This window comes from Oncorhynchus masou, chromosome 28, assembly GCF_036934945.1.
Source record: "Oncorhynchus masou masou isolate Uvic2021 chromosome 28, UVic_Omas_1.1, whole genome shotgun sequence".
NCBI classification, from domain to species: Eukaryota; Metazoa; Chordata; class Actinopteri; order Salmoniformes; family Salmonidae; genus Oncorhynchus; species Oncorhynchus masou.
Genome location: NC_088239.1, coordinates 24003241 through 24030882, shown reverse-complemented (window position 1 = coordinate 24030882; position 27642 = coordinate 24003241). Strand labels below are relative to the sequence as shown.

The window sequence follows — 27642 nt, the reverse complement described above, 5'->3', positions numbered from 1 at the left end:
TTGGGTCTAGAGTGTCTCCTCCTTTGAAGAGGGGGATGACCGAGGCAGCTTTCCAATCTTTAGGGATCTCAGACGATACAAAAGAGAGGTTGAATAGGCTAGTAACAAGGGTTTCAACAATTTCGGCAGATACCAGTATTACGATACTCAGAAAACAGTTCTAACCTTGTAAACGCACAGCCTCGTTGTTACAGTTTGAATCACATTTGTTTATTTTCCAAGCTATAGCACACAGTTATTTACATACAGCAGGGTTTTTAAAAAGGACCATAGACTTTAGACTATTTCGTGTTTTCTTTTTTTGATATGGAAAATTGATCATTGTGGTATTGCGCTATTGGTACCATACATTCAGATAGTTTGGTCATGTTGTTGACCCCTAAAACAGTAGAGTATCAGTCAAAGACTGTACTATATAGGAATTGGCTGCCATTTGAAATGCAACCAAACACCTTGTGCACCTATTGGGCCTTTCCTAAGGTAGGCCCATACATTACGGCAGTATAGTAATATTCTATCTACTACGTAACCTTCTGACCCCTGCTTTTTATTCTGGTACGGTACAACCTGCAACTCGTGTCTCCAACGACCTGCTGACGGGTCGGAGGAAGTTAATCTGTGAATAAATATTACGTTTACAGCCGGTTGTACATGGAAGTAAATCACGGGGGAGGTTTAAACTGTCCTCGGGATGGCTGTGTGTGTGTGCGCGGGCACGTTGGGGTAAGGAAAGAGAGTTAGTGGGTTAGGACAGCTGTTTTAAACATCCTCTCACTCTCTCTCACTCCTTCCTTGCTCCAAGGAAATAATAACTGGAGCCCAGAAAACCGGAAAGCGTTTTTACAGCCAAAGAAAAAAAAAAATTCATAAATGTGTTCTAGAGCTAAAAAGCACTGTGAAATAAAAAAAGTTACGCGACGCCAGGGCTGAGAAAGAAAGTCACTGAATCACGTCCCACAGCGCTGATGTTCTTACCATCTTACCATCGACACATGACAGTACCTCACGACAACAAACTTCTACAACTTCTTCATTTCTTGGTCCACCCATCACATCTCACAGTCCCAGATCGTAGCTGATGCTGATGCATTTTGAGGGCTGGATAATTCTCCCTTCCTTTCCCTTTGCTGGGGAAATTGACATCAGACTTTTGGCAGCACGGGTGTATGGGTGTGTGTGCGTGCAGCAGCTGGGTCTGTGGCAGGGAGGGAGGCGGATGGTGGCTACACCTTTCTTGTGTTACTGGTTACTGTGATCAGAGGAGTCCTGGGCTAGTAAACAGGGGTGTTGAGGGAGGGATCGCCTTCCCTCGTTCCCTCCTCTCCCTGTGGGCCTACAACCCCATGTCTCTCCCACCACACCCTTCCTCTCCGTGGCTGACCCATCCATGGTGTCACTTACTGGAACCGACCCAGTTTGGATCTTAGAGTGACGGTCTAAACTCGGCAAACACCGTGTTGGACTGATTGTATTGAACATTCCAGTAACGCGTTTCCTGCTATAAAAAGCCATCTTTTATGACTATTTAGCCTATAGCAAGAGAAGTACAGTACCACCCTCCCAAAGAGAGAATGATATATCTTTTCCTCACACAAATTGAAAGACTAATTTGTCTAACTGCCAGTAAGAAGTTTAACAAGTTCATCAATTTTTTATTTTTTATACCCTGGTATCCAATTGTTAGTAGCTACTATCTTGTCTCATCGCTACAACTCCCGTACAGGCTCGGGAGAGACGAAGGTTGAAAGCCATGCGTCCCCCGAAACACAACCCAACCAAGCCGCAATGCTTCTTAACACAGCGCGCATCCAACCCGGAAGCCAGCCGCACCAATGTGTCGGAGGAAACACCGTGCACCTGGCGACCTGGTTAGCGTGCACTGCGCCCGGCCCGCCACAGGAGTCGCTAGCGCGCGATGAGACAAGGATATCCCTACCGGCCAAACCCTCCCTAACCCGGACGACGCTTGGCCAATTGTGCGTCGACCCATGGACCTCTCGGTCGCAGCCGGCTGCGACAGAGCCTGGGCTCAAACCCAGAGTCTCTGGTGGCACAGCCCTAGACCACTGCGCCACCCGGGAGGCCCTTTCAACAACCCTTTCTAACTGCACCACTGTAACAGGTGCTTAAAAGTACCTCTTCTACCTTCACCAGCTCACACCCAGACTGGATCTCGGGATGTCTGTCTCGCAAACACACGTGACGGCCCTCCTGAAAGATTGTAGCCAGTTGTGCCACCAAAAGCTATCAATTTGATGGTGCAGGTAGAGACATTTCAAACTGAGCAGCTACCCATCTAACATAACATCCCCCCATACACATGAATGTGCGTTGGCCTCTCCAAGACAGCTAGCTAGCCCTATATCTGACTGGGAGATGAGATTAATGGCCATATCTCTGACTGGTAGACAACATTCATGTCGATGACAGTGCATTTACTGAGGCGTGATTCCAATTAGTGTCTGTCAGGGCTGTATTATCATGGCTCCTTGGTCCTATTTGCTTAGTAATGCTACATCAGCGAGCGAGAGGGGGGAGTAAACTACACATTGGATTGGCTGTCTTTCGATGCATCCCAAATGGCATTTCCTTTACAGCGTACTACTTTTGACCAGGGCCTATGGGGTGCCTTTTGGGACACACTCAATAACATCTGGAGATTGGAATCATAAAGAGAGCCATGAACCACAAATGTGCTGCTACCTTCAGATTAGATGCCTCCTCTAAGACCCAAAGCCCTTGTAAACTCAACTTCTGGGCTTGTGTCACAAATGGCCCCCTACACCCTTTTTAGTGCACTACTTTTGAGCGGGGCCCGTAGGGTGGTGCACGACATAGGGAATTTGGAACGCAGAGGCATTAATTTAAGAATGTAGAAAAGAGAGGGAGCCATGCATTTGATGACACACTAGCATGCACTCGACTCACTCACGCAGCGACAAAACTTGGACAGGAAAATTATTACGGGAGACTCAACAGACAAACAAATACTCTCCAATAAAAAGAGATGAAGCCATGGACAAGGTTCTGGCCCCACACTAAAGTCCTTCTCTCCTTCCCCTGTCATCCAGCAGCATTTGCCCAATTCTTTGAAAAATGTGGAAAGGCACGAATAAGAGCTGAAGCTGGCAGAAAATGAAACAGTATGAACATACCTAATAAATAAGGGCTTAAATCAAAAGCCATATGCAGGAGCATCAAATTCACTGCAACTTTATATGTAAATTAACATAAGAGAGACGAGATCTGACCGGATCATGAGTAGCCCAACTCAGGCTTTACAGTGCATAGCAGAACGGGACAGGGAAAACACACACACACATTTGGCATGGTCCCTCAGATCCTCAAAGAGTTCTACAACTGCACCAGAAAGCATCTTGTCTGGCTACATCACCACTTGGCAACTGCTTGGCATCCGGCCGCAAGGTGCTACGGAGGGAGTGCGTATGGCCCAGTGCATCACTGAGGACTTCTATACCAGAGGAAGGCCCAAACCACAGACTGTTCTCTCTGCTATTGCACAGCAAGCAGTACCAATGCAACATGAACCAACATGACCCTGCACAGCTTCTACCCTCAAGCCACAAGTCGTCTAAACAAGACTGCTAAACAGCTACCTGCAATGACCCTTTTTTGCTCTCTTGCGTTGACTCTACACACACACACCCCCCAACACACATAACATGCACATACATGCATACTGACGCCACACACACATACAAACTGACACGACACACTTTCACACTCACCACATGCACTGCTGCTACTGTCTTATCTATCCTGTTGTCTAGTCACTTTACATCTATCTATATGTACATTAGCTTCCTCAATTACCTCGTACCCCTGCACATCGACTCGGTACTGGTACTTCCTGTATATAGCCATGTTATTACCTCGTACCACTGCACATCGACTCGGTACTGGTACTTCCATGTTATTTTTACTCTTAATTTTTATTTGTTATTCACTGTGTATTTATTTTTCATGTCACTTCATAGTTTTAATTTATATCTTTAACTCTGCACTGTTGGATATAGACCCCTAAGTAAGCATTTCACTGTTAGTCGACACCTGTTGTCTCTGAAGCATGTGACAAATCAGATTTGATTTGACACAGACACTAGCCTGAGGGGAGTTTAACAGCTAGTGTGGGAGAGAGCGAATACGATCCATCATTGGCACACACCTTTTTTACTATAGGTATAAATATCACATTAACCAGTACTTTGTCTCTCTGCCATCAGATACTGTTTCAATCCTCTCCAGAATGGGATAAAACATAAACGCATATCAAAACATAAACAGAACACAGTTCACCAGAGGATTCAGCTCAGGCCTTTTCCATTTGATAGAATAACACCACTTATACAGGGCTGATGATTCTATGACATAAACAGAGACAAACATACAGACAGAAAGACAGAGAGAGACTTGAACTGCTTGTTGAGAAAATCTGCATTTTGTTATGAGAAAAGAAGAGAGTAGATCTTGCTACAGATACTGTCCTGGTCTGTCATGCTTTGGCAACAGTGGCAACCACCCATTCATGCCAAGAAAACATTTATTGACTTGAGAGAGCGAGCGAGAGGTTATGCCAAGTTTGTGCGACTCATTTGACCGAGGTCTGAGCCTCACCCACCGCACCACCTGCCAGCGTACTGCGCACACACACATACACACGGCTGTACTACACCTCATTAACCTGACCTTCTTGTCAACCTTAAACACAGCTGACTCAAAAGCTCTTCAATTAGACAGAAATCTCCATATTATTTCAACGTATTCATTGATACTGTATTTCTCTGGAAAATTTGGAGAACGACTTTTTGGAACGGATGGCAGAGAAGACGAGACACACAATGATCATGTTCCAGAGAAAAAAAAATCAAAGTCTCGGCGAGGCCCAATATTTATCTGGGTGTGGATGTCTGTGCACGCAGACGAGACAGAAACACAGGATCTAACCATTACGCTGTCATCTTCCAAGGAGTACATCAAATATAAAGTCTGCCTCTTAAATGGTGCCCTGTTCCCTTTATAGTGCACCATTTTATACCAGAACACTATGGAGCGCCTACCCTATTCTCTAAATGGGGCTTGGTCAAACGTAGTGCAGAATATAGGGCATAAGGTGCCATTTGGGACATAACAAAAACATGTTTTTTAATATTGTAGGAGACGTCAGCTGACATCTAGTGAGGTTCAAGTGTAAGTAAACAACATGGTAGTGTCCCAAATGGCACCATTTTCCCTGAAAATACCTAGTGCACTAAATAGAGAATAGCGTGCCATTTGGGGCACTGCCCTGGTTCAGTAGACATGTTGTAAATGTCTTAGCCATAATACACTTGTTTCATACTGGCAATCTGTACTTCAACACAGTACAATCCAAGCCAAGCCAATACACACACACACACACACACACACACACACACACACACACACACACACACACACACACACACACACACACACACACACACACACACACACACACACACACACACACACACACGACAGTGTATAATAACTTCTGGTTTCAGCAATGCTAAAAACAACTTGGACTGAGGGGTAGACGTAACATAGTAAATGAAAATCCGGGACCCCTGCACATCATTCATTTCATATAAATTGAATGTTACGAATGCTAAGTTAGCTAGGTGGCTAACACTAGGTAGGTGGCTAACGTTAGCTGGGTTAGGGTTAGGAGTTTGGTTAAATGGTTAAGGTTAGGGTTATGGGACGGGTTATCCAATATACTGAGTAGTTGGAAAGTAGCAGGCTAAGTAATTGCTAATTAGCTAAAATGCTAATGGTTGTCCGTGAAGAGACACGCAACCTTTGGGTAGCTAGACGTTCACATCATGTGTTCACCCATCCACCCTGACCAACCACCCTACTTGCTTTAGTTTTTTTCCTTAAAGGAAAATTCCACCCAAAATCTCTCTTTTGGCATTTGTTTTATTTGTCCATTGTTGATATAGTCCCCAAATGTTTGCATGTCAGCAAATCAAGTTAAGATGTACAACTTTCAAAATACAGCCAGTATGATGCATTTTGTATTTTATCATGCAAAATGCATAGTGCTGAGCGGTTAACCGAAAACTCTGTTATTCTTCGTTTTAAACAACTAATTGATCAACTTGGTTCAATTATTTTAATTCCAATTCATTCATTTTTTTTTCTGTGACCTCAATGCACAAATTACAAAGTTTCTCTAGAGATAAATCAGATCAAGCCTGAACTGTGCGATGTAGTAGTTTAGCACACAAAAAAAGTGGTAATTAACTACAATGACCACAATCCATTGTGCATCTACTTGTCCGGTCTGTGTTTCTTTTAAGACTACTAGGGAAGAGACAGAAGAATGTGTGATCGTGAGAGGATATGGAAATCAGCTATCGCTTGGTGAGGTATATCGACCTGAAAAATACATGATCTAAGTGATTGATAGTTGGTACTCAGCAGTCATAAAAGTATGCCTGATTTACTTTGAAGAACTATAAAATAATGATTTCGTTCAACAATATTACTTTTATAACAGTCAAATGCGTTCCCAGAACAGTGAGCACTTACCGGTGAGTAGATCTTCTTGCACACTGTATTCCACTTGTTCATGCCAGAAAAGGAGATGAAAACCTGTATTTCTGATTTTGGATGGAACAATACAAGGCAGGAGGCTGCAAGGTGTGACCAATACTATTAGCAGGAACGACACATGCTCTCCTCGACGTGATTTAAACTTCAATCTTCTCTTCTTTTGGACTATAGACTACCAATGTTGTTGTTGTAGCCTAAGTAAATGCTTTGTTTTATCCTATGTCTTGTGTAGACTACATCAATCCATTGTAGAAGAGTGCTACTTGGTCAATGTTACTGAGCTCTTGCACTCACCTGTCTTAATTGGTTAATTAAAAGGCAATCTGGGGTACAAACAATGTGGTCACCCATTTCTCAAAGCCAATTCCTCAGCTGGTTACCAAAAAAGTGTCTGAGTTCCCACTTTGTTGTTATTTGAATCCCAGATTGCTCCTTTAACAAACCTTGGACAAGTGATGAAGTCCACACTCTCACAGATGTGAAAAGTGGGTCATTTTGTTTTTGCTGCTGAGCCATTCAACCAATACAACACACACAATTGATTTAAAAACACTTATTCTTTCAGTAATGACATTGAATAATGTAGATACGAAACAAATAGCTGGTGTCATTTATACCCCAGAAAAAAAGCAGCATCTCCACCATAACTTTGCTGCATTGGGAAACGTGTGAAATAGATTGACAACATGTGTAGGCCTTTACACAATGTATCTGTCATTTTCAAGTTCTTTGACTACCTCATTAGAGAGGTTGCTGACTGCCACATAATGTGCCAATAACGCGAATAACCCCTTTCTTCTTCTAAACTACAAAACACTTCACACCCAACTGCTTTCATTATTAGCCTAGTTTGGTGTGAGAGGAAAGAGAAAGATCTGCATCCAAAATGGCACCCTATTCCCGATATAGTGCACTACTTTTGAGTAGGGACCATAAGGTTCTGGTCAAAAGTAGTGCCTTATTTAGGGAATAGGGCCCCATTTGATGCGTTTCCTGACAGTGGCCATAGCACATTTCGGAGAGCCTATACAGTTCTAGCCCACTCAGCCAAAGCTTTCTGATCAGCTTTGAATACTGGATAAGTGCACTCACACACACGCACTGCATATCCAATTCATTACCACCATCACGACTTCCCCCACCCGCCCAATCAAGAGGATGTTTGCATGGTTGCCTTTACTGCTGCTTTTAATAAAAACAAGATAAAGCAATGCTTTCTCTCCCACTTTTTTCTTTGCTCTCTTTTTTTCCTCCCTCCTTTGTCCCAATTAAACACTCCCCCAGTGTGTTTTTACTCTGTGTTCATTTCTTCACGTTTGTTTTGTTCCTGTGAAAACGACCTCTCAGAAGTCTGTAGGGGTATGAGGTGCTTGGACTACGTCCGAAATGGTACCCTATCCCCTATATAGTGCACTGCTTTTGACCAGAGCCCTTTTCAAAAGTAGTGTACTACATAGGGAATTAGAGTACTATATGAGACATAGGTAATGCACTTGCCCTCCAAGTTGCTGGTTCAAATCCTCTTCGGATCGGCAGTTCCTCCTAAATCGCTACATAGGGAACGGACACACACACACACAAACACACACCCTGGCCTGTGGGAAAGTTACAGGGCGGGTCTCGTAGGCTGAATTCTAGACTCCACTGTATACTCCTTCAAAGCATACGTGCCGACCTCTATAGATGTACTAATGCTGTGAATCAGCATCAATCTGCCTCCGTAAGGCTGTAAATAATGAAGCAGGACAGTTCGATAGCTGACCACAGATTGGTCTGCATCCCAAATAGCACCCTACTCCCTATATAGTGGACAGCATATAGGTAGTAGGGTGCCATTTGAGACGCAGACGTGGTGGTCGGGATCCAAAATGGCCCCCGCTTGGATCTCCTGGGTGGCCTGGACTGCCTCAGTTGCTTCAACTAGGCCTGGTTTATTAAAGGCAGAATGGTAAACAGATTCTGGGGTATTGGGAGGCTCTCTGAACTCTCGGGGGATAATAATAAGGATATGAAAGAGAATCCCCACTGATACTCAATAACATTGTGTTTGAGGGGAATCCTTTTTATCTTTCACATACAATGTGAAATGGTATTATATTCCTTATATACAGTATGATGCACTAATTTTGACCAGAGCCCTATGGGCCCTGGTCAAAAGTAGTGCACTATAAAGGTAATAGGGTGCTATTTGGGATGCAAGTCATGGGAATTTATCTCACCCATACGCTGCGATGACGTTAACAAAGCAATATGAGGAACAGTAGGGCGTCACAATGTCTACAGTACATCCCAAATGGCACCCTATTCCCTATATAGTGCACTACGTTTAACCAGGGCCTATAGGGTAGTGCACTCGGGAATAGGTTGCCATTTGGGACACACTCCAAGTCATGTGTATGAGTTATGACACATCGAGATATGTTCCCATACGTACTGTCCATGTGAATGACAGCATTAAAGGAGAAAGCGTATAAGACATCTGTGTGGCAGGGACTTCTTTAACTTCTCATTCTTCAGGGAACACTTCATGCTTTGATAGTTTGATGACATGACAAATAAGAGAATAGGAGAGACACATGTAGTCAGAGAAAATATTGATACTAAAAATGAACCAGGCGTTACTGGCAAATAATAATCTGTGTGTGAAATAAAACATAACAGATGGCAATCAAACAACACAGTTTTCCATCAAACAAAGGGTGTCCAAAATGGCACCCTATTCCCTTTTTAGTGCACTACATTTGGCCAGGACCCATAGGGCTACGGTCAAAAGTAGTGCACTATATAGGATATAGGGTGCCATTTGGGATGCAAACATAGTCTTTACTAAAGAAATATCAAAGAAGATATAATTTCACACCTGAGCAAAGACGAACGTTGCTGAATGCTACATGTACAATGGTGCTAATTACACCCAAATCAACACGCCCTTGAGACCTGATTAGGCCAAATCAACGCACTCATACACATCTTTTGTGGCAAGGATCCTTTTGAAAAACCACATCCCTTTCCACTGAATAAACTTCCCCCACTAAACGTGAATAAACGTTCTGTGGAAATACCTTGGATGGCAGTAGTCTGCATACCATGCTTTATTATATGTCTGTGTTAGCATGGGAGGGAGAATGCTGATGGTAATCCTGACGCATCCCTGTACAGGAACAACCCTCAGGCTACGTCACAACTGACACCCTGCTCCCTATATAGTGCACTACTTTTGACTAGCCTGGTCAAAAGTAGTGCACCACATAGGGAATAGGGTGCCATTGGGACACAAGTCTGGGGCTGGTAGGCTTTCTTTAGACCACATCCCGTTTTTGGAGGGTTGGGAGGGATGGAGATAGTTGAAACAGGCAGCGCTTGGTGAGACATGGCGGGCGCACGTTCGAACAAGGCGTTCATACGGTGCCGAAGCGGGGTGTCTTCTCACACTCAAACCAGCATAATGTCTGTGGTGGGTGTACGTGGGGAGGGCTGTGTGTGTCGGGTGCATGTGTGTGTGTGTGTACGCGTGGGCACATGGAAAACTGAATCTGCACTTTATGTCTCCTCTGCTCAGACAGCTACAGCTTAACTTCAACATTACCAGGCAAACACACGCGCACACACAGACAGACACACCGTTTAACCTCCACACGCCCAGGAAAACACACACACAACCCGCAGACAGCCACAGTTTAACCTCCACACGCCCAGGCAAACAGAGAACTGTTAGAAACGTAACTGTGGTCAGTGGGCATCATTTCTGCTCATCAGCACAGCTTAGTGTTTAAAGCACAAGACACACAACCTACAAAGATCATCTTGTTGCAGACCTGGTGAACTATTAGAAATCTGTCAAATACTTTGAGCGTTTGCTTTAGCCTGCCTGGAGTGCCAGGACGTTTCTATTGGTTCCATTGCAACAGGGAAGTTCAATCAAGCACAGATAAAGCAAATGATTTCAAATAGTATTTAAACCCAGGTCTGTCTGGTTTGGATGGGAAAATGGTAGAGCAATAATTGATGATGTGTGCATCCCAAATTGCACCCCATTTCCTTTATAGTGCACTACTGTACTTTTGACCAGCACCCATAGTGCACAATATATAGGGAACAGAGCGCCATTTGGGACACATACAATGTGTTATGATAGGTTTAATTATGTAAAAACATGGCATCAATCACTTCCAGGTTTTTATTCAATGGTTCAGTCAGTGCATAAAAAAGAAACAATCTTTTCTCCATTTTGTAAGTATTTGCATGTCAACAGAAGTATAACAAAACTCATAGCTACAAAAGGAACAGTTGTATATCAACATAACAGTGTAGACCAGGATTGTTACCTTTCCCAAAATGTCTAGGTTTTCCCAAGAAATCCTGGAAGGAGGAATCGGGATTCCAGACTTCCCTTATCAGGGGCAAGTTCTTATGTCTCAGTCTCCTGAACAGACCCATGGTGTGATGAAGAAACACTCCTCAAGTTATTAACACAATTTAGAAAGAACTCAATTTGGTGCAAAAGAAGGAAGGATATCCTTTTCAAATCAAGGTGAGTATCTGTACAAAAGCCTGCATACCAGCTACTGTTTTTTAAAACAATGGAGCTTTAGGTTTAAAATAAAAACAGATCTGGGATCAGGCTACAGAATGTAGTGTGGGGGAAAATAATCTTCAATTCAAGGTGAATATCTGCTCCATTATTTTATTCCCTTGAAAGCCATTCCACTTTAAAAACCAGCCCTTAAGTGCCTATCCAGAGATTGGCTCTATACATACAGTACAGTACAGTACAGTACAGTACAGTACATGTGCTACTGTTTCAAAGTACGCTTCTAGCTTCAAGAAAAAAATGTGTTAACAACAAAGAAAATATTTTTCTTTCAACTCCTTTAAAGACGTAAGCATGCTAAAATAGCAAGCACAAAGAATTCAGTTATATTTCATACTTCATACTCTAAAGTTGTCCTATTTTTGACAATAGTTCACACATCTTGGTGCTTCATGGTCTCAGAAATATCAACCTCTGTGGAAAAAGTATACAATCTTTTTTTATATTCCTCACTGAGTGAATTATAAAAAATAATGGTCTCTGTACACAATATTGAAAATACCCAGTGGTTTGCATAATTATTTGATTGGATCAATGTCTCTCTCTCTGGTCTTCATCACTATAGGCCTGTGAAAACACACACACACACACACACACACACACACACACACACACACACACACACACACACACACACACACACACACACACACACACACACACACACACACACACACACACACACACACACACACACACACACACACACACACACACAAAGACGAAAACATCAGTCTCCTTAGAAACCAAGATTCAGACACATTTCAACAACCAACCGCTAATAAGAAATAATAGCCTGAGCAATTACAATAAAACAGACTTTAATATTTGAACATGTCAAAGATAAACATGAGTTGGAAAATGAGAATGAAGCCTGGTTGGTTGGTTGGGGACCGAGAGAGATGGTTCCAGAGGGCTCTGAGTTCTGGGCCTGCGTCCCAAATGGCACCCTATTCCCTATATAGTGAACTATTTTTTACCAGAGCCCTATATGCCCTGGTCAAAATAAGTGCATTATATAGGGAACGGGGTGCCATCTGGGTCACAGCATATGAGAGATGAGTGATAGTGCATGGTGACTTCAGCACCCAGAGTTGGGGTTTGGGTTGGTTGTTACTATAGTTACGGTGGCAGCATTGTTAGCTCGTGGCGTGTCAGATAGCCAAAAGCATCGGCCTGACCACGGCCTCTCTAACACCTCTCTGCAGGCTCTCTCTCTCTCTCTCTCTCTCTCTCTATATATATATATATATATTATATTTATTATTTTTCCCCCTCCCTCTCTATGTATCTCTCTCTGTCCAACCTGGCGCTCTCTTTCTCCATCTCTCTCTCACTCTCTGTCCCTGGCTCTTTCTCTCTCCAGACTGTCACACACTCTCTCTCTCTCTCTCTTCTCTCTCCATATATATATATATATATAATTCTTTCTTCCCCTCCCTCTATCTCCCTTCCAACCTCCCTCTTTCTCCTCTCTCTCACTCTCTGTCCCTGGCTCTTTCTCTCTCCAGACTGTCACACACGCTCTCTCTCTCTCTTCCTCCCTTCTCTCTCTCTCTCTTCCTCCCTTCTCTCCCTTCCTCCCTTCTCTCTCTCTCCCTTCCTCCCTCCTCCCTCCCCCCTCTCTCTCTTTGACTCTGGGAACTGTGGGCAGAACTTGTCGACCAGCTAGCGCCACAAGAAGGCAGAACCGCAGAGAACCTCGTCTAAACCAACCAGACACTCTCTGTCTACGTCCCAAATGCCACCCAGGCGCTGGTCAAAGGTAGTGAACTATATAGAGAATAGGGTGCCATTTGGGACACAGTCTTTGCCTCTGCCCAAATCCTCTCTAAAGACTTGACGCTGTCTGTCTGCAGTGATTTTAAACCCTGTAAACACTGTTCCCTACGCACCCAGTACTGACTTATTGGAACTGGGTGTAAGAGGTGCCTTTCTCCTTCTCTGTCTCTCTCACTCTCACCCTCTCGCTCTCCAAAATGGCCGATGTCCACCAATCGCATTGCAGAGCCGGTACGTCTTCCAATCTAAGGACTAATTGGAGGGTCTATAAAGGAAAATGGAGGCTTCTGAGTCACCTATTGGTAGTTGCCGGGGCAACATACACTGCAGTGGTGCCGGGGACTCTGAATGAGGTCATGGACAGACAGACATGGAGGCTCCATCAAATGAAGTCGCCTCTTGTCTCTAATGGGATAAAGGAGTCGTCTCAAGACACTACTAATAAGAAACAGACCGACTGATATTACGTGTGATCCATATAATAATATATCACAATAGAATCCAGATTTCTATAATGGGTACCTGGTAGCAGACTAGGTTGTTATGCTTTTGAGTGTAAATTATTTTACACTTTTATGAGTAATGTTGAAATATGTTACAGTTTTCAAAATGTGTACTGTATATGACAAACTGTTTGATTTCCGGTCTTATTGGATGGCATTTTCATCCATATAATCATATAATCATAATAAAATCCATATACTGTAATCATGTCCATGCTACCTGGTACTGTATAATGCCTTTTGGTTGTCTCCCGCTGGGCACACACTGGTTGAATCAACGTTGTTTTCACGTCATTTCAATGAAATTATGTTGAACCAATGTGGAATAGATGTTGAATCTACATCTGTGCCCAGCGGGCTGGTAGATCACGTTTTTATGATGATACTGTGAAAGGCATATTTTACCGTATTTTGCATAAATATGAAACCGTTTAAGAGTAAAGCGTGAATAATATGCTCTTAAAAATAGGAATATGACAGCGAGATGATTGTTGATTATGACTACAGTTGATTGGGTTTATCTTATTGGTGTGATTATGATTGATTGTGACAGGCTAGTACCTTTGGGTTTAGATGCTCACCTGAGAACACGGATCTCTTATTGGCATCTCGTACCCCACCTGTGAATACATCAGAACAGACAATAACACTAATTAATCCACATAACTGGGACTCTGACTGACATCCCATCCAACATGGCAACAGGTTATAGCGTTTTCAGGGGTATTCCAGCTGGGACTCGAACCACAACCCCAAAGCAGATAACTCCTTTGGAGGAGTTTGTGACACCCTCATCAAGGGTTGCTGCCAATATCATATGAAAACAACACTATCAGCACCCATCAAACTTCCTACAGTACATACAAACCATCATTACAGAGATGTTGGCAGTTGTATACACACATTACCATGTTAATACATCAAGTTAAAGCTGAAAATATGTTTTTGTATTTTTTTCATCAGGCCACTGTTGATGTAGTCCCAGAATGTGTTGCATGTCAGCAGTGGACTAATGAAAAAAATACCAAAAGATAGTTTTGGAGCGGAGTTTTCCTCTATGTTTAATAACTTGGGTAGTTAGTCTGAGACATGAGCCACAGGGTGGTTGGGAAGAGAAGGGGACAGGAGGGGGACTGACTACTCCATTGACTTCACACTACTTTCATCTCATTGAGGTCGCTGCGGTTACCCCATTGTGGAAGTCTCTAGAATAACAGGAAATAGCGATGGATGGCTTTTTTTCTTTATTATGTAGCTCTGTGCCATAGACTTGGCGCCAGCTCAGACACAAGAACCAAGGCACTGGCATGGCAGCAGAGATGAGGGGAGGGGGGCTGCGAAGGGGTGTCACTGTGCCAATGAGCTAAGAAGCATACATCTAATGACACACACACACACGAACGCACACAGGCATACGTACACACAAATGTAAACACAGACGCACGCACGCACACACACTTACTGAGTCAGTCAGCAGCCATCTCACCCCATGAGCCCTCTCTCATGTCTTGCAGCTGGGCATCTCTCTCTTTCTTTCTCTGGCTCCCGCTCTTCTCCATCTCTCTCCCCTCTCCTCCTCCACCTCTCTCTCTCTTCTCCATCTCTCTCCCCTCTCCTCCTCCACCTCTCTCTCTCTTCTCCATCTCTCTCCCCTCTCCTCCTCCACCTCTCTCTCTCTTCTCCATCTCTCTCCCCTCTCCTCCTCCACCTCTCTCTCTTCTCCATCTCTCTCCCCTCTCCTCCTCCACCTCTCTCTCTCCCCTCTCCTCCTCCTCCACCTCTCTCCCTCCCTCTCTCTCCCCTCTCCTCCTCCTCCACCTCTCTCCCTCCATCTCTCTCCCCTCTCCTCCTCCTCCACCTCTCTCTCTCTTCCATCTCTCTCCTCTCTCTCTCTTCCACCTCTCTCCCCTCTCCTCCTCCTCCACCTCCCTCCCTCTCCAGTAGTGTTGCTCGTATCCTTTTATAAACACATCATTGCCATTAGCCCGAGTATAGTAACTGAATACGTTTGGTCACTTCTCCATCTCTCTCCCCTCTCCTCCTTCACCTCTCTCCCTCCCTCTCTCTCCTCCTCCATCTCTCTCCCCTCTCCTCCTCCATCTCTCTCCCCTCTCCTCCTCCACCTCTCCCCCTCCATCTCTCTCCCCTCTCCTCTTCCACCTCTCTCCCCTCTCCTCCTCCTCCACCTCCCTCTCTCTCCAGTAGTGTGGCTCGTATCCTTTTATAAACACATCATTGCCATTAGCCCGAGTATAGTAACTGAATACGTTTGGTCACTTCACCATCTCTCTCCCCTCTCCTCCTCCTCCACCTCCCTCTCTCTCCAGTAGTGTGGCTCGTATCCTTTTATAAACACATCATTGCCATTAGCCCGAGTATAGTAACTGAATACGTTTGGTCACTTCACCAGCTATGTTCCTTTTGGCACTACAACCCTCCATACCCAAGGGAGACCTGTTATGTAGTCTTACAGTTCCATGTGATTGCCGCCATTTTGCGTAACGCAATGTTTGGTTTGACTTGGAATTCCTGGATGCATCCCAAATGGCACCCTATTCTCAATATAGTGCGTTACATTTGACCAGAGCTCTAAGGGCCCTGGTCAAAAGTGGTGCACCACATGGGGAATAGGGTGCCATTTGGGATGCAGTCCCTGTTTCATGAGTTCCATAAAAACCTTTGGCCCTCTGACTCCAATTCCCACTTGCATTTCAGTCTCAGTACAAGCAGATGATTCCAGGCCCTGTTGTTTACTGAGAAAACTGTGCGTGGATACCAAATCGCACCCTATTCCCGATATAGTGCACTACTTTTGACCAGAGCCCTATGGATCCTGGTCAAAAGTAGTGCACCTCATAGAGAAAAAGGTGGCATTTGGGACACGTTATGTGATACATTATTTGCAGAACATTTCTGTCACTGTTCTGGGAAAGAGAGGAATTAGGGCCAAATGACAGATTTAGTTCCATCTGGCTTGATAGATAAATTCAATTAATTGACTTCAACATGAACAGAATTATGTACGATGAACTGTACTTACACTGTAGTTGTATAATCCACCCACACTGAAGAAGTTGGCTATGTGTGGATATGCACTCTCCTTCTGTATGTTTTTTCAATGACAGAGACCGGTATGCAATGAAGGGGAGACAGAGAGAAGGGAGATACTGAGTTGGGCCGGTAGGTGCCGGGATTCGTGCCCACACAGTCAGGGGACTCGTATATGTGCTGAGGGCAGTGGTCTTAACTACAAGGCCAACGTCAGGCACGTGTACTGTGTGTGTGTGTTCATTGGCTCATTTCTACAATACCAGGATCTGAAGCCATCTCTGAGGATGTGGCGATACGCAACTCTCACCATAAAAGTTAAGAGCACACACATTTGATGGTTTGATAGGACTATTGAGACCATATTATATTATTATTTATTACACATGAATAATTATGACATATTACAACATTCAACAGATTTACTTATCTGAACATCAAGCGGGGACTTCTGATCTAACTATGTCATGTTCAAAGATGGAGCCTGTGTCCCAAATGGCACCCTATTCCCTATATAGTGCACAACTTTGCCCAGAGCCCTATGGGCCCTGTAGGGAATAGGGTGCCATTTGGGACACACACCTAGTGATGTCATGTTCAAAGGACAGAGAGAGAGAGAGAGAGAGCTACGTCGTACCCAAGCCAGACTTATATAACGATTTATGAATTGATGAGATGCAACGGAGAGTCCTTCACGTCCATCGGCGAGCTCTTAACGTGAATAAATCTCTTAAGTGACGGCTGGAGATGTAATCTTAGACGATATTAACAATCCACCCAGAAATCACATATTCAGCTTTTAAAACTTCACAAGATGTCTGCCTCCTGTGTAGCAAGGGGCATTTCATGACTAAACTCTCATTTTCTTGTACTGAATTTGACAGCGTACATTAAGGTATAAATCCCCTTTATTAGGCCGACGGAAAGCCCTACTTTGTACATTAATCACAGAAGATTGAAGTCATGACAGAAATCAATTGAACTAAGGAAATTACAGTGTGCGGCTGATGGCATTAAAAGAGCGATCAGTCCTCTTGTGGGGCAGTAGAATACCACTGACTTCATGAAAAGGTTTGACACTGTGAAACACTGAGGAAAAATGACTTCCCTTGTGGGTCAGTATGGGAGAGAAATAAACAGCAATGAGGATAAAGATTAAGACAGAGGTAGAAAGAGAGAGATGGGGCCAGTAAAAGATAAAGAGCAGAGAAATAGAGAGAAGGGATGAAAAGTGTAAGGTAAGGCAGGCTTACTCACACTTGTCCTGCTCAGGTGGTTCCAGAAGGTCACTCTCTGTGTCACTGGGAATGTGCCATGGCTGTCTGATGGCCTGCAGCTGCTGGTAGAACTCATCCTATAGGAGAGGAGATGGGATGGGAGGAGAGGAGATGGGAGGAGACATTACAGCGTTGACTCATGTTGTCGGTAAACAACAGGTGTCTAATTGAGTATTAACAAAACTACCTACAAATCATTTTGAGAGGTTGTTTTTAAGTTTAACAACGTGTGATGAGATCCATATAGTGATGAGCTCTGGCCGTAATAGCCTAACAACAATGTATACTACACATACAACTTGTTTGGAATTGAGATAAATAATTGAATCGTCAAGATGAAAAGCTGCATACATAGCTATACATTTACAAACGTAGGCAAACAACATGAACTGAGCCAAGGTTTAGAGTGAACCATAAAAAAAAACATGTTCTTCTGGAAAATATATATCTGATACAGCTGTTCGAAGTCTGTAAGCAACATTAAGGCTTGCACACATCGCACAGAATGTGGCTCTAGAGTTCGTCTGCCGATCGTTCAGCACGCTGTGTTTTATGGACCACCCATTGTAGAGGTCTAACTGGCGACATTTACGTCGATTCTACATGGAGAACCGGTGCGCACTTGGTTTGCAAATGACTGCCGGCACTCTGTTCAGAGGAACCTAAGTACTCTAAGTCTCGGCTGTCAAACTATTGGTGTGTCTGGGCCTTTAGATTCTGTCATTTTTAAACCACTCATTTATTTTATTTTTTTTTTGTATTTCTAAACGTCTTGACGGTTGAAAACCGAGAAAGTCTATCTATCGCTCTCTCGCTCTCTCCTTCCATCTCCTCGCTCTCTTTCTCTCTTGTTCCATCTCCATCTGTCGCTCTTGCTCTCTCGTTCCATCTCCTCTCATTCCATCTGCTTTCTCTCTCTCGCTCTCTCTAAAAGGAAAATTACAGAGAAATTGTTAGTGAACTAGAAACCAAAGAGTTCCCCATTTAGTTCTACAGCTTTTAAAACCAAGTACACCTTGGAGTATAGTCCTTGGGGCCAAACTTTAATAAATAAATTGCCTGTGTTCCCTTCTAATGGCTTTTATGTGTTCTAGTTTGTTCCCGTCTAAAGGGTTTTATGTGTTCTAGTTTTTCAGTGTTAAAAGGTGATGGATGTTTCCCAGCCAGTCAGTAAGCTGGTCAGCCAGCCAGCCAGTCAGTGAGTCAGTCAGTCATTTAGCCAGTCAGTAAGCCAGCTTGTCAGTTAGTCTCGATGGTGGAGAAAGAGAGGACGCCTCCAAGCGTCTCTCGTAGAGTCCTGGTCAAAAGTAGTGCACTATTAAAGGGAGTAGGTTGCCATTTGGGACGTAAAGGCAGTGTTTCAAGAAGAGTTACAACAGGAAGAGGAAGAATCAGGTTTGTACATCCATTCTTTCCTGTCCTCTCTCTTGCTCTCCCTTGTTTTCTGTACATCCAGTTTTATAAACAGGCCCAGGATTCTTGCTCTCTTTCTGCCTCTGTTTGCTTGTTTGTCTCTCGCTCTCTCTATCTCTCCTCTTCTATCTCTCCACTTCTATCTCTCCATCACTAGCTGTCTACCAGGCGATGCACACTCACTCACACAAAATATACACACACCTCATACTCACAGAAACACACACACTCACAGCCAACACTGCTGTCACATGTTATAGAGACATTGAACCACTGGACACTTCCCATTTCACTCTGTGTATTTAAATACTGTATCCCCGACATAGCTTATTCTAATATTTCTACTACTGCACGGTGTATTCTTACACTGTTTATACACACCACATATTTATTTACATACTGGATTCTTGAAATAGCTCATTCCAATATATCTACTGTTGTACATATAATTCTTAGTATATCTGGTGTAAATTCTCCAGCTATACTGCACATACGTATAGATTGTATTTTGATTACTATTTGGGCTGTTAATTGGATTCCTCGTTCTTGATTTCTTGTTTCTTTTGTACTCTTTCTACATTTTAATTATTTGTGTACTTTGACATATTACTGTAGTAAACTTTGATTTGATAGCTCTCTCTGTTCTTCTCTATCTCTCTCTCTCTCTCTTTCAGTGGACACTAGTCATCCCGCAAGTCCAGGTGGCTCCAATCATTTGTGAATCAGAATCAGTTCACTCCGCTCCGCTCGCTGGTGTTTTTGATCATCTCAGTAGGCGTCAACCTCAAGCAACTGTCCAAAAAATACAGAGGAATCACAAAATTCCTGCCCGCGATTAATAAAGTCCTCAGAAAGAGGGTCTCATATTTAACAATGTGGCTCTGAAGTAGACCATGAAAAGGAACTTGAGACAAAAAAAATCCCATTGAAATATTCCCCTTTAAAGCCAGACACATTTTTTCCACAGTGAGTAGACATCCTACTGTATGGACCTCCCATCACTATGCCAAACCCCCCATGATGTCTCTGTGTGTGTGTGTGCATTCTATGTGCCCTCACGTGCTCTCATGTTCTAATGCCAACCTATTACAACCCATTACATTACCCAAGGAATTACAATAAATGAAGGGTACATTTCACTTCCATGACCCAAGGTTTATGGTAATTTAGACCTGGGTTTTTCTGTTCTTTTATACACTGGTTCATCCTATAATGACCTACTGTAGCATGACAAACGAAGGTCAGTTTTGACTTATCCCTCTTATAGTTTAGGTTATGATTTTGAAAGGCTGATCCTAGATCTGTGCTTTAAGGAAACTTCCCCCTGGTGTGAGTGGGTACCTCTGACAGATAGGCCCTGAGGCTGGAGGCCTTGCCCAGACTATCTGTCGTACTCAGCCCAGGAGGGGTGAGCAGGGGCCTGGGTCGGGTCGGCTGACTGGTGGGGGTCACCGGTCTGCTCCTCGACCTCCTGAACGTCACCTCCTTATGACCCCCGTGACCTCCAACCCCTGGGGTCACGGCCGTCATGGCCGACCTGGAGGTCAGCAGGCTGTTGGGGGTCATGGGCCTGCTGCTGGGGGTTCTAGGAGTTGTAGTTCTGCTGCCGGGGTTGCTGGGAGAATGAGTTCTGTGACCAGTCGTCATGGTGAGGGAGGTTGGTTTCCGGGTGAGCAGAGGGCTAAGTTTGGGGCTGACCAGGGGGTAGCCTATGGAGCTGGGCTTGGCTGAGCGGGCACTGAGGACGGGGGACTGGGGTCTGGAGGGGGGTCTGGAGGTCTGGCCTGGCAAGGGTAGAGTGTTGGGGAGGGTTCCCCCCGGGAGGGAGGTGTGGAACAGAGGGGTGAGGAGCAGACTACTGTGGGGGCTGTTGGGGCTCCGCTGGGCTAGTTTCCCCTGCTCCGCCAGTTTGGCCAGGTCCTTCTCCACCTCTGGAGGGGCACAGAGACAAAGACAGACATGTTTGATAATTAAATGTATTCATGACAAATAACATACTGTATAAAAGTAAGGCCAATGGTCATAGTCAACAAAAGATCTGGGCCTTATTATATAAAACAGAGAAAGGGCAAAGGTGGGTCATGTTCAGATATGCACGCTTATCTTTCAAATCTTTCAAAAAAAGCACCTCAACGCTCTGATTTTCATTGATGTGTGTTTCTGGACTAAAGACACAGGATGAACTCATTTACATTACAAAACATCCCAGAAGATATCACAGGCTTCATATCAAGAGAGTGGGAATGCTGCCTTTCCTTTTCATGATGTTTGTCTTAAAACCCCTTTCCCTGGTCATTGAAAACAATATTTACTGACTCTGTAAATTGTGGTGAATCCTGCTTCAGTAAAAATTCCAGATTGACATTAAAAAACGAATGTCACATAACATGAAGAGTGTGTCCCAAATGGCACCATATTTCCTATGTAGTGCACTACTGTTGACCAGGACCCATAGGGCTCTGGTCAAAAGCAGTGCACTACATAGGGAGCAGAGTGCAATTTGGGACGGGTACCCTATTTCCGATGTCCTATGTAATGCACCCTATTTCCTATGTAGTGCACTACTGTTGACCAGGGCTCATAGGGCTCTGGTCAAAAGCAAAGCACTACATAGGGAGCAGAGTGCAATTTGGGACACACAGAAGTGTTATTCCAAAATTCTGAAAATATATTTGTTTGCTTTATTGGTAGTTACAAAAACAGTTTTGTTTGTCAGAGGATGGGATAGGCCTGCCAGTGAGAACATCTGGGGGTAGCCTGCTCTCTGCTCCTCATCTCTCTGTTTTTGTCCTTTTTAAGGCTCTGACGCTGTTGGGTTTTCAGCGATCCAAGCTGGGACTTATCATGCGAGGGGGATATTTTCAGGAATGACTCACCACGAAGAGTTTGTACCAAACAGCACCCCATTCCCTATAGTGCACTACTTTTACCAGAGCTCTATGGGCACTGGTCAAAAGTAGTGCACTATGTAGGACATATTATGCCATTCGGGATGGAGCCTAACTCCTCAGAGAAGCGTGTATTTGTGACATTTAATAAATGACACGTAGTGGAAGCATTACATGTACTTCATAAACCTTGACTTCAACCATTTATGAGCAAATAGAGACTTCTCCAAAACAAACAATATTTCATTTTTCCACGCTTCAAAAATGCGAAACACATGTTCACTCATCACAAATTACTAGCTACAGTCGATCCACATATTGCAAAATACTCCAAAACTACTATGATACTGTAGGTCAACTAATATTATACAAGAGCACTGAGCAGCGTTGGAGAGATGATTTAAGCTGGTTTGAAAGTTTAAGAAGTGTGTGTCTGTAAGTTTGTTTGAAAACTCATCTAAATTGTTTGTATTGTATAGTCCATCCGGCACCCTGTGTATTTCATTCCATGACGTGGATAACCATATAGCTGGATCTGTAGTTAATTAGTTGTAATTGTAACAGTCTCTTGAAACCAGACAGAGATACTACACCATGGCAGTATGTTCACCTACTGAATGTGTGTGTACATCATACAGACATTGTGTTCTTTGCTGTTTTAAATTAAACTCAGATACTGTGTGTGTGTGTTGTGTGTGTGTGTGTGTGTGTGTGTGTGTGTGTGTGTGTGTGTGTGTGTGTGTGTGTGTGTGTGTGTGTGTGTGTGTGTGTGTGTGTGTGTGTGTGTGTGTGTGTGTGTGTGTGTGTGTGTGTGTGTGTTTGCACCATACACTAACATTGAGTCATGTGTTGTTTTAGCCCATATTCTGTTATAGACTGTGTTTGTAGACCTGCTGACCTCTGATCCAATAGAGCTATATAATATAGGAGAACATGGTTGTATCCCAAATGGCACCCTATTCCCTATGTAGCCTGTACTTTTGACCAGGGCGCATAGGGCATATATAGGGAATAGTATACCTGGGTGTAGAAATGAGAATATATGAACAACTGAGATTATGGGAAGTTTTATGGCTTAAAACCACACATTTTCGGTGGATTGGCAATCCCTGTAAAGTATCCTCCTTTTTAAATGAAGCCAATTCATTGCGGCTCTGCCACATAATTGGAAGGGGCAAAGAATTAGTCTATTAGCCACCGAAATGGCAAAAAATGATTAGTGTACATCGAAAAATGTATCAGTTTCACTGAAATGGTTTGACAGCGACGCCGCATAAAATTCAAGACAGTTGGGATCAGGCTCTTTGACGTCCCAATAACTTGGCATCTGGTCTATGAACTGGTTTATACAAATCAACTGACTTGTCAATCCGTTCGTTTTAATGTAAGATATTATAGAAAATACAAAGACAATGCTTAATAGATGGGGCATTGAACAGTCAGCCTTACACAGGCTCTGCCATGAGAATTGACCACAAGTTCTCAATGGGATTAAGGTCTGGGGAGTTTCCTGGCCATGGACCCAAAATATCGATGTTTTGTTCCCCGAGCCACTTAGTTTTTTGCCTTATGGCAAGGTGCTCCTTCATGCTGGAAAAGGCATGGTTCGTCACCAAACTGTTCCTGGATGGTTGGGAGAAGTTGCTCTCAGAGGATGTGTTGGTACCATTCTTTATTCATGGCTGTATTCTTAGGCAAAATTGTGAGTGAGCCCACTCCCTTGGTTAAGAAGCAACCCCACACATGAATGGCCTCATGATGCTTTACTGTTGGCATGACACCGGACTGATGGTAGCGCTCAACTTGTCTTCTCTGGACAAGCTTTTTTCCAGATGCCCCAAACATTCAGAAAGGGGATTCATCAGAGAAAATGACTTTACCCCAGTCCTCAGCAGTCCAATCCCTGTACCTTTTGCAGAAGATCAGTCTGTCCCTGATGTTTTTCCTGGAGAGAAGTGGCTTCTTTGCTGCCCATCTTGACACCAGGCCATCCTCCAAAAGTCTTCGCCTCACTGTGCGTGCAGATGCACTCACACCTGCCTGCTGCCATTCCTGAACAAGCTCTGTACTGGTGGTGCCCCGATCCCCAAGCTGAATCAACTTTAGGAGAAGTCCTGGCACTTGCTGGACTTTCCCCGAAGCCTTCCTCACAACAATTGAACCGCTCTCCTTAAAGTTCTTGATGATCCTATAAATATTTGATTTAGGTGCAATCTTACTGGCAGCAATATCCTTGCCTGTGAAGCCCTGTTTTGTGCAATGATGACGGCACGTGTTTCCTTGCAGGTAACCATGATTGACAGAGGAATAACAATGATTCCAAGCACCACCCTCCATTTGAAGCTTCCAGTCTGTTATTCGAACTCAATCAGCATGACACAGTGATCTCCAGCCTTGTCCTCGTCAACACTCACACCTGTGTTAACGAGAGAATCACTGACATGATGTCAGCTGGTCCTTTTGTGGCAGGGCTGAAATGCAGTGGAAATGTTTTTTTGTGATTCAGTTCATTTGCATGGCAAAGAGGGACTTGGCAATTAATTACAATTCCTTTGATCACTCTTCATAACATTCTGTTGTATATGCAAATTGCCATCATACAAACTGAGGCAGCAGACTTTGTGAAAATGTATATTTGTGTCATTCTCAAAACTTTTGGCCATGACTGTACAGTAGATATTCCATAAAAAAATCTAAATGTGCTTTCCTTTCAAAAACAAGGACATTTCAACAACAAGTGACCCCAAACTTTTGAATGTTAGTGTACATTTTAAGGAAAACAGTGTATTTTACAATAGTTATATTTTGTTTGTTTTTATCTACAGTATCTCTAAAGACCATCCAGTTCTGAACATATATACATTTTACAGACACTGTATATTTTACATGAGTTATCGTGTTGTTTTTAGTCCCGCCCTTTAGCTCCACTCAACCCCTCCCATCTATCTACGAACACCATTCGGTTTTGATTTCTATTTGGTATATATTTTTCAACTGTGCTGTGATGTTTCACAAATGTTCTGAACCTTTCTATTCCCATAGTTTCTACGGTTTGTAAATGAAAGATAACTATTTTGATAAAAGGATTATATTATTGATCGATTGACTAAGAAGTGCTATTTGCAGAGTCAGCTCCAAGTAAATGCTGCAATTCTTCAGCCATACCTGAACATGCGACTAAAAACAAGCTACATATGGACAGTATCAAAACAAATGATCTAATGATTCTGTTTCTTTGCAGCAAAATCTGCATTCTTGTCACGCCCTGACCTTAGTTATCTTTGTTTTCTTTGTTATTTTGGTTAGGTCAGGGTGTGATGAGGGTGGTATGTGTGTTTTTGTCTTGTCTAGGTTTTTTTGTATATCTATGGGATTTTGGTATGTCTAGGTAAATGTAGGTCTATGGTGGCCTGAATTGGTTCCCAATCAGAGGCAGCTGTTTATTGTTGTCTCTGATTGGGGATCCTATTTAGGTTGCCATTTTCATTTTTAGGTTTGGTGGGTTATTGTCTATGTGTTGGTTCCTGTCAGCATGCGTGTCTTTTCGCGGCACGTTTGTTTAGTGGTCTTCGTGCAAATAAAGAAGAATGTATTCTTATCACGCTGCGCCTCGGTCTCCTCATTATGACGAACGGGACAATTCTATTATTTGCATAAATTTTGTTTAATTTAAGTAGATTTATTTTGTATTTTTTTACCTGGCTTCGAGAGATTTACAGAGTTAGCAAAACGTCACACCAGGGTAAGCCTACACAAAACACAGCCCTTATTTTAAGTGTTTCTAAAATCCCCTATGGGAAAAATGAATTGTGGAAAAACCATTTCCCTCTGACTGCTAGTTTTTATGGGTAGTATGACTCATACTGTGGTACTCTATAGTGTGTAAGCCAGTGACAAAAAAACGAAATTTAATAAATTTTAAATTCAGGCTGTAACACAACAAAATATGGAAAAAATCAAGGGTGGGAAAACTTTCTGAAGGCACATGGGTTCTTCATGCGTTGCCATACTTTTTCAGCAGTGTCAGATCTGGGTTAGTCACTTGAGAAAACAGGATACAGCTACTGAAACCCCAAATGGAGACCTATAGGAAGCGACTTGAATATCCAACTGTACACAAGTGATAAATGAATACACGACTACTAATAATGTTGAGAAACTGTACATGAAGCTGATTTTATAATGCCATATTTGGGTCAGTGTTTATAAGCAGTGAAGAAAATGCAGCAGTGTCATAGGTATGAGGGCGTGAAATGTCATACTCTCCCACACAGCACCCATTCTACCATGACCGAGATCGTTGGTGTTTGATTCAACTAAACAGGATATGCTGATAAATAATCGGTTCCATAAAGCCGATATGATCATCAAGAGCTTCTTACTGATGTTATGATAAACAAAAGCATTCTTTCAGTCGGTTTGGAAAATCGTTCTTCCTGACCGTAAGTGATTTGGGTGTTGATGCAGTCATGCTGTTACTGTAAGTGTGACGAAGATAGTTCCCCTTCCACTCCTCCTCCTGTCCTCTCCAATTAAAACATGGCTCTCACATCCCGTTTATTAAACATCTAAGACGGCGTCCCAAATGGCACACTGTTCCCTGTATCGTGCACTACTTTTCACCAGAGTCCTTGTCAAAAGTAGTGCACTATAAAGGGAAAAGGGTGCCATTTGGGACACAATCTAAAAATCAGGAATGTATTTATCTGTATTCAACTTTACTAACTCACTGTAGTTCAAGTTCTGTGTTCACAGTCTGGGCTGATGCCTGGCCTCCAGACTAAAATAAGTGATGACAATTGTTTAAAAGACAATCAAGGTTGGAGGCATCAGGACTCAAATGCACTTAGCACAAGGCGGGTGGGAGGGAGGAGGCAGATATAATCTATTATAAACTCTTTGATCAGAAAGAGAAGACATTTAGTGATAGAGTACAGGACCACAGCATTACAACACCCTTACAACTCTTAGATCACATGCAAATGCTTTATTGACTCCGGCTTCCAACCTCTCCAAAATGGAAACTTTAAAGACAGGCACACTGGCGGGCACACACACACACACACACACACACACACACACACACACACACACACACACACACACACACACACACACACACACACACACACACACACACACACACACACACACACACACACACACACACACACACACACACACACACACACACACACACACACACACACACACACACACACACACACACACACACACACACACACACACACACACGTTAACGAATCAGTCATCTCTTTTCGTTTGGATAAAATCTGCATGTTGTCGGCCAGAATGAGATGTACTCCCTGAATAACATTAAACAACATGATTACAGATAAATGATGTCCAACGGATAGGAGAATTATCATGAACTGAATGGCATTACCCTAAAACTGATCCCAGATCTGTGTGTCCTCAAGACTACTCCATTGCTGCCTTTGTTTGGCATAACAAGGAGCGACAAGGAGTTGGCATGATAAGACATGCAGACTGGCAGTCAGACGAAGCCTAGACTGGTT

At 43.4% G+C, this 27642-nt stretch overlaps 1 protein-coding gene across 7 annotated transcripts in view; it reads right to left on the bottom strand.

The window, feature by feature from the left end:
• Positions 1-10763: 10763 nt before the first annotated feature.
• Positions 10764-27642, bottom strand: part of c28h8orf34 (chromosome 28 C8orf34 homolog) — a 172492-nt gene continuing 155613 nt past the window's right edge. For 2 of the 7 annotated variants that reach the window (XM_064941628.1, XM_064941629.1), the window contains exons 12-15: positions 20556-21145; positions 17782-17878; positions 14038-14096; positions 10764-11758 (exon numbers count right to left, since the gene is read on the bottom strand). In XM_064941628.1, coding sequence (XP_064797700.1) covers positions 11723-11758; positions 14038-14096; positions 17782-17878; positions 20556-21145 — 782 coding nt within the window. In that variant the 3' untranslated portion in view covers positions 10764-11722. Of the gene's footprint in view, positions 11759-12834; positions 13239-14037; positions 14097-16516; positions 16580-17781; positions 17879-18543; positions 18729-20555; positions 21146-27642 lie in introns of those variants that run through there. The other 5 variants (XR_010452030.1, XR_010452031.1, XM_064941632.1 and 2 more) reach the window with 5 other exon arrangements.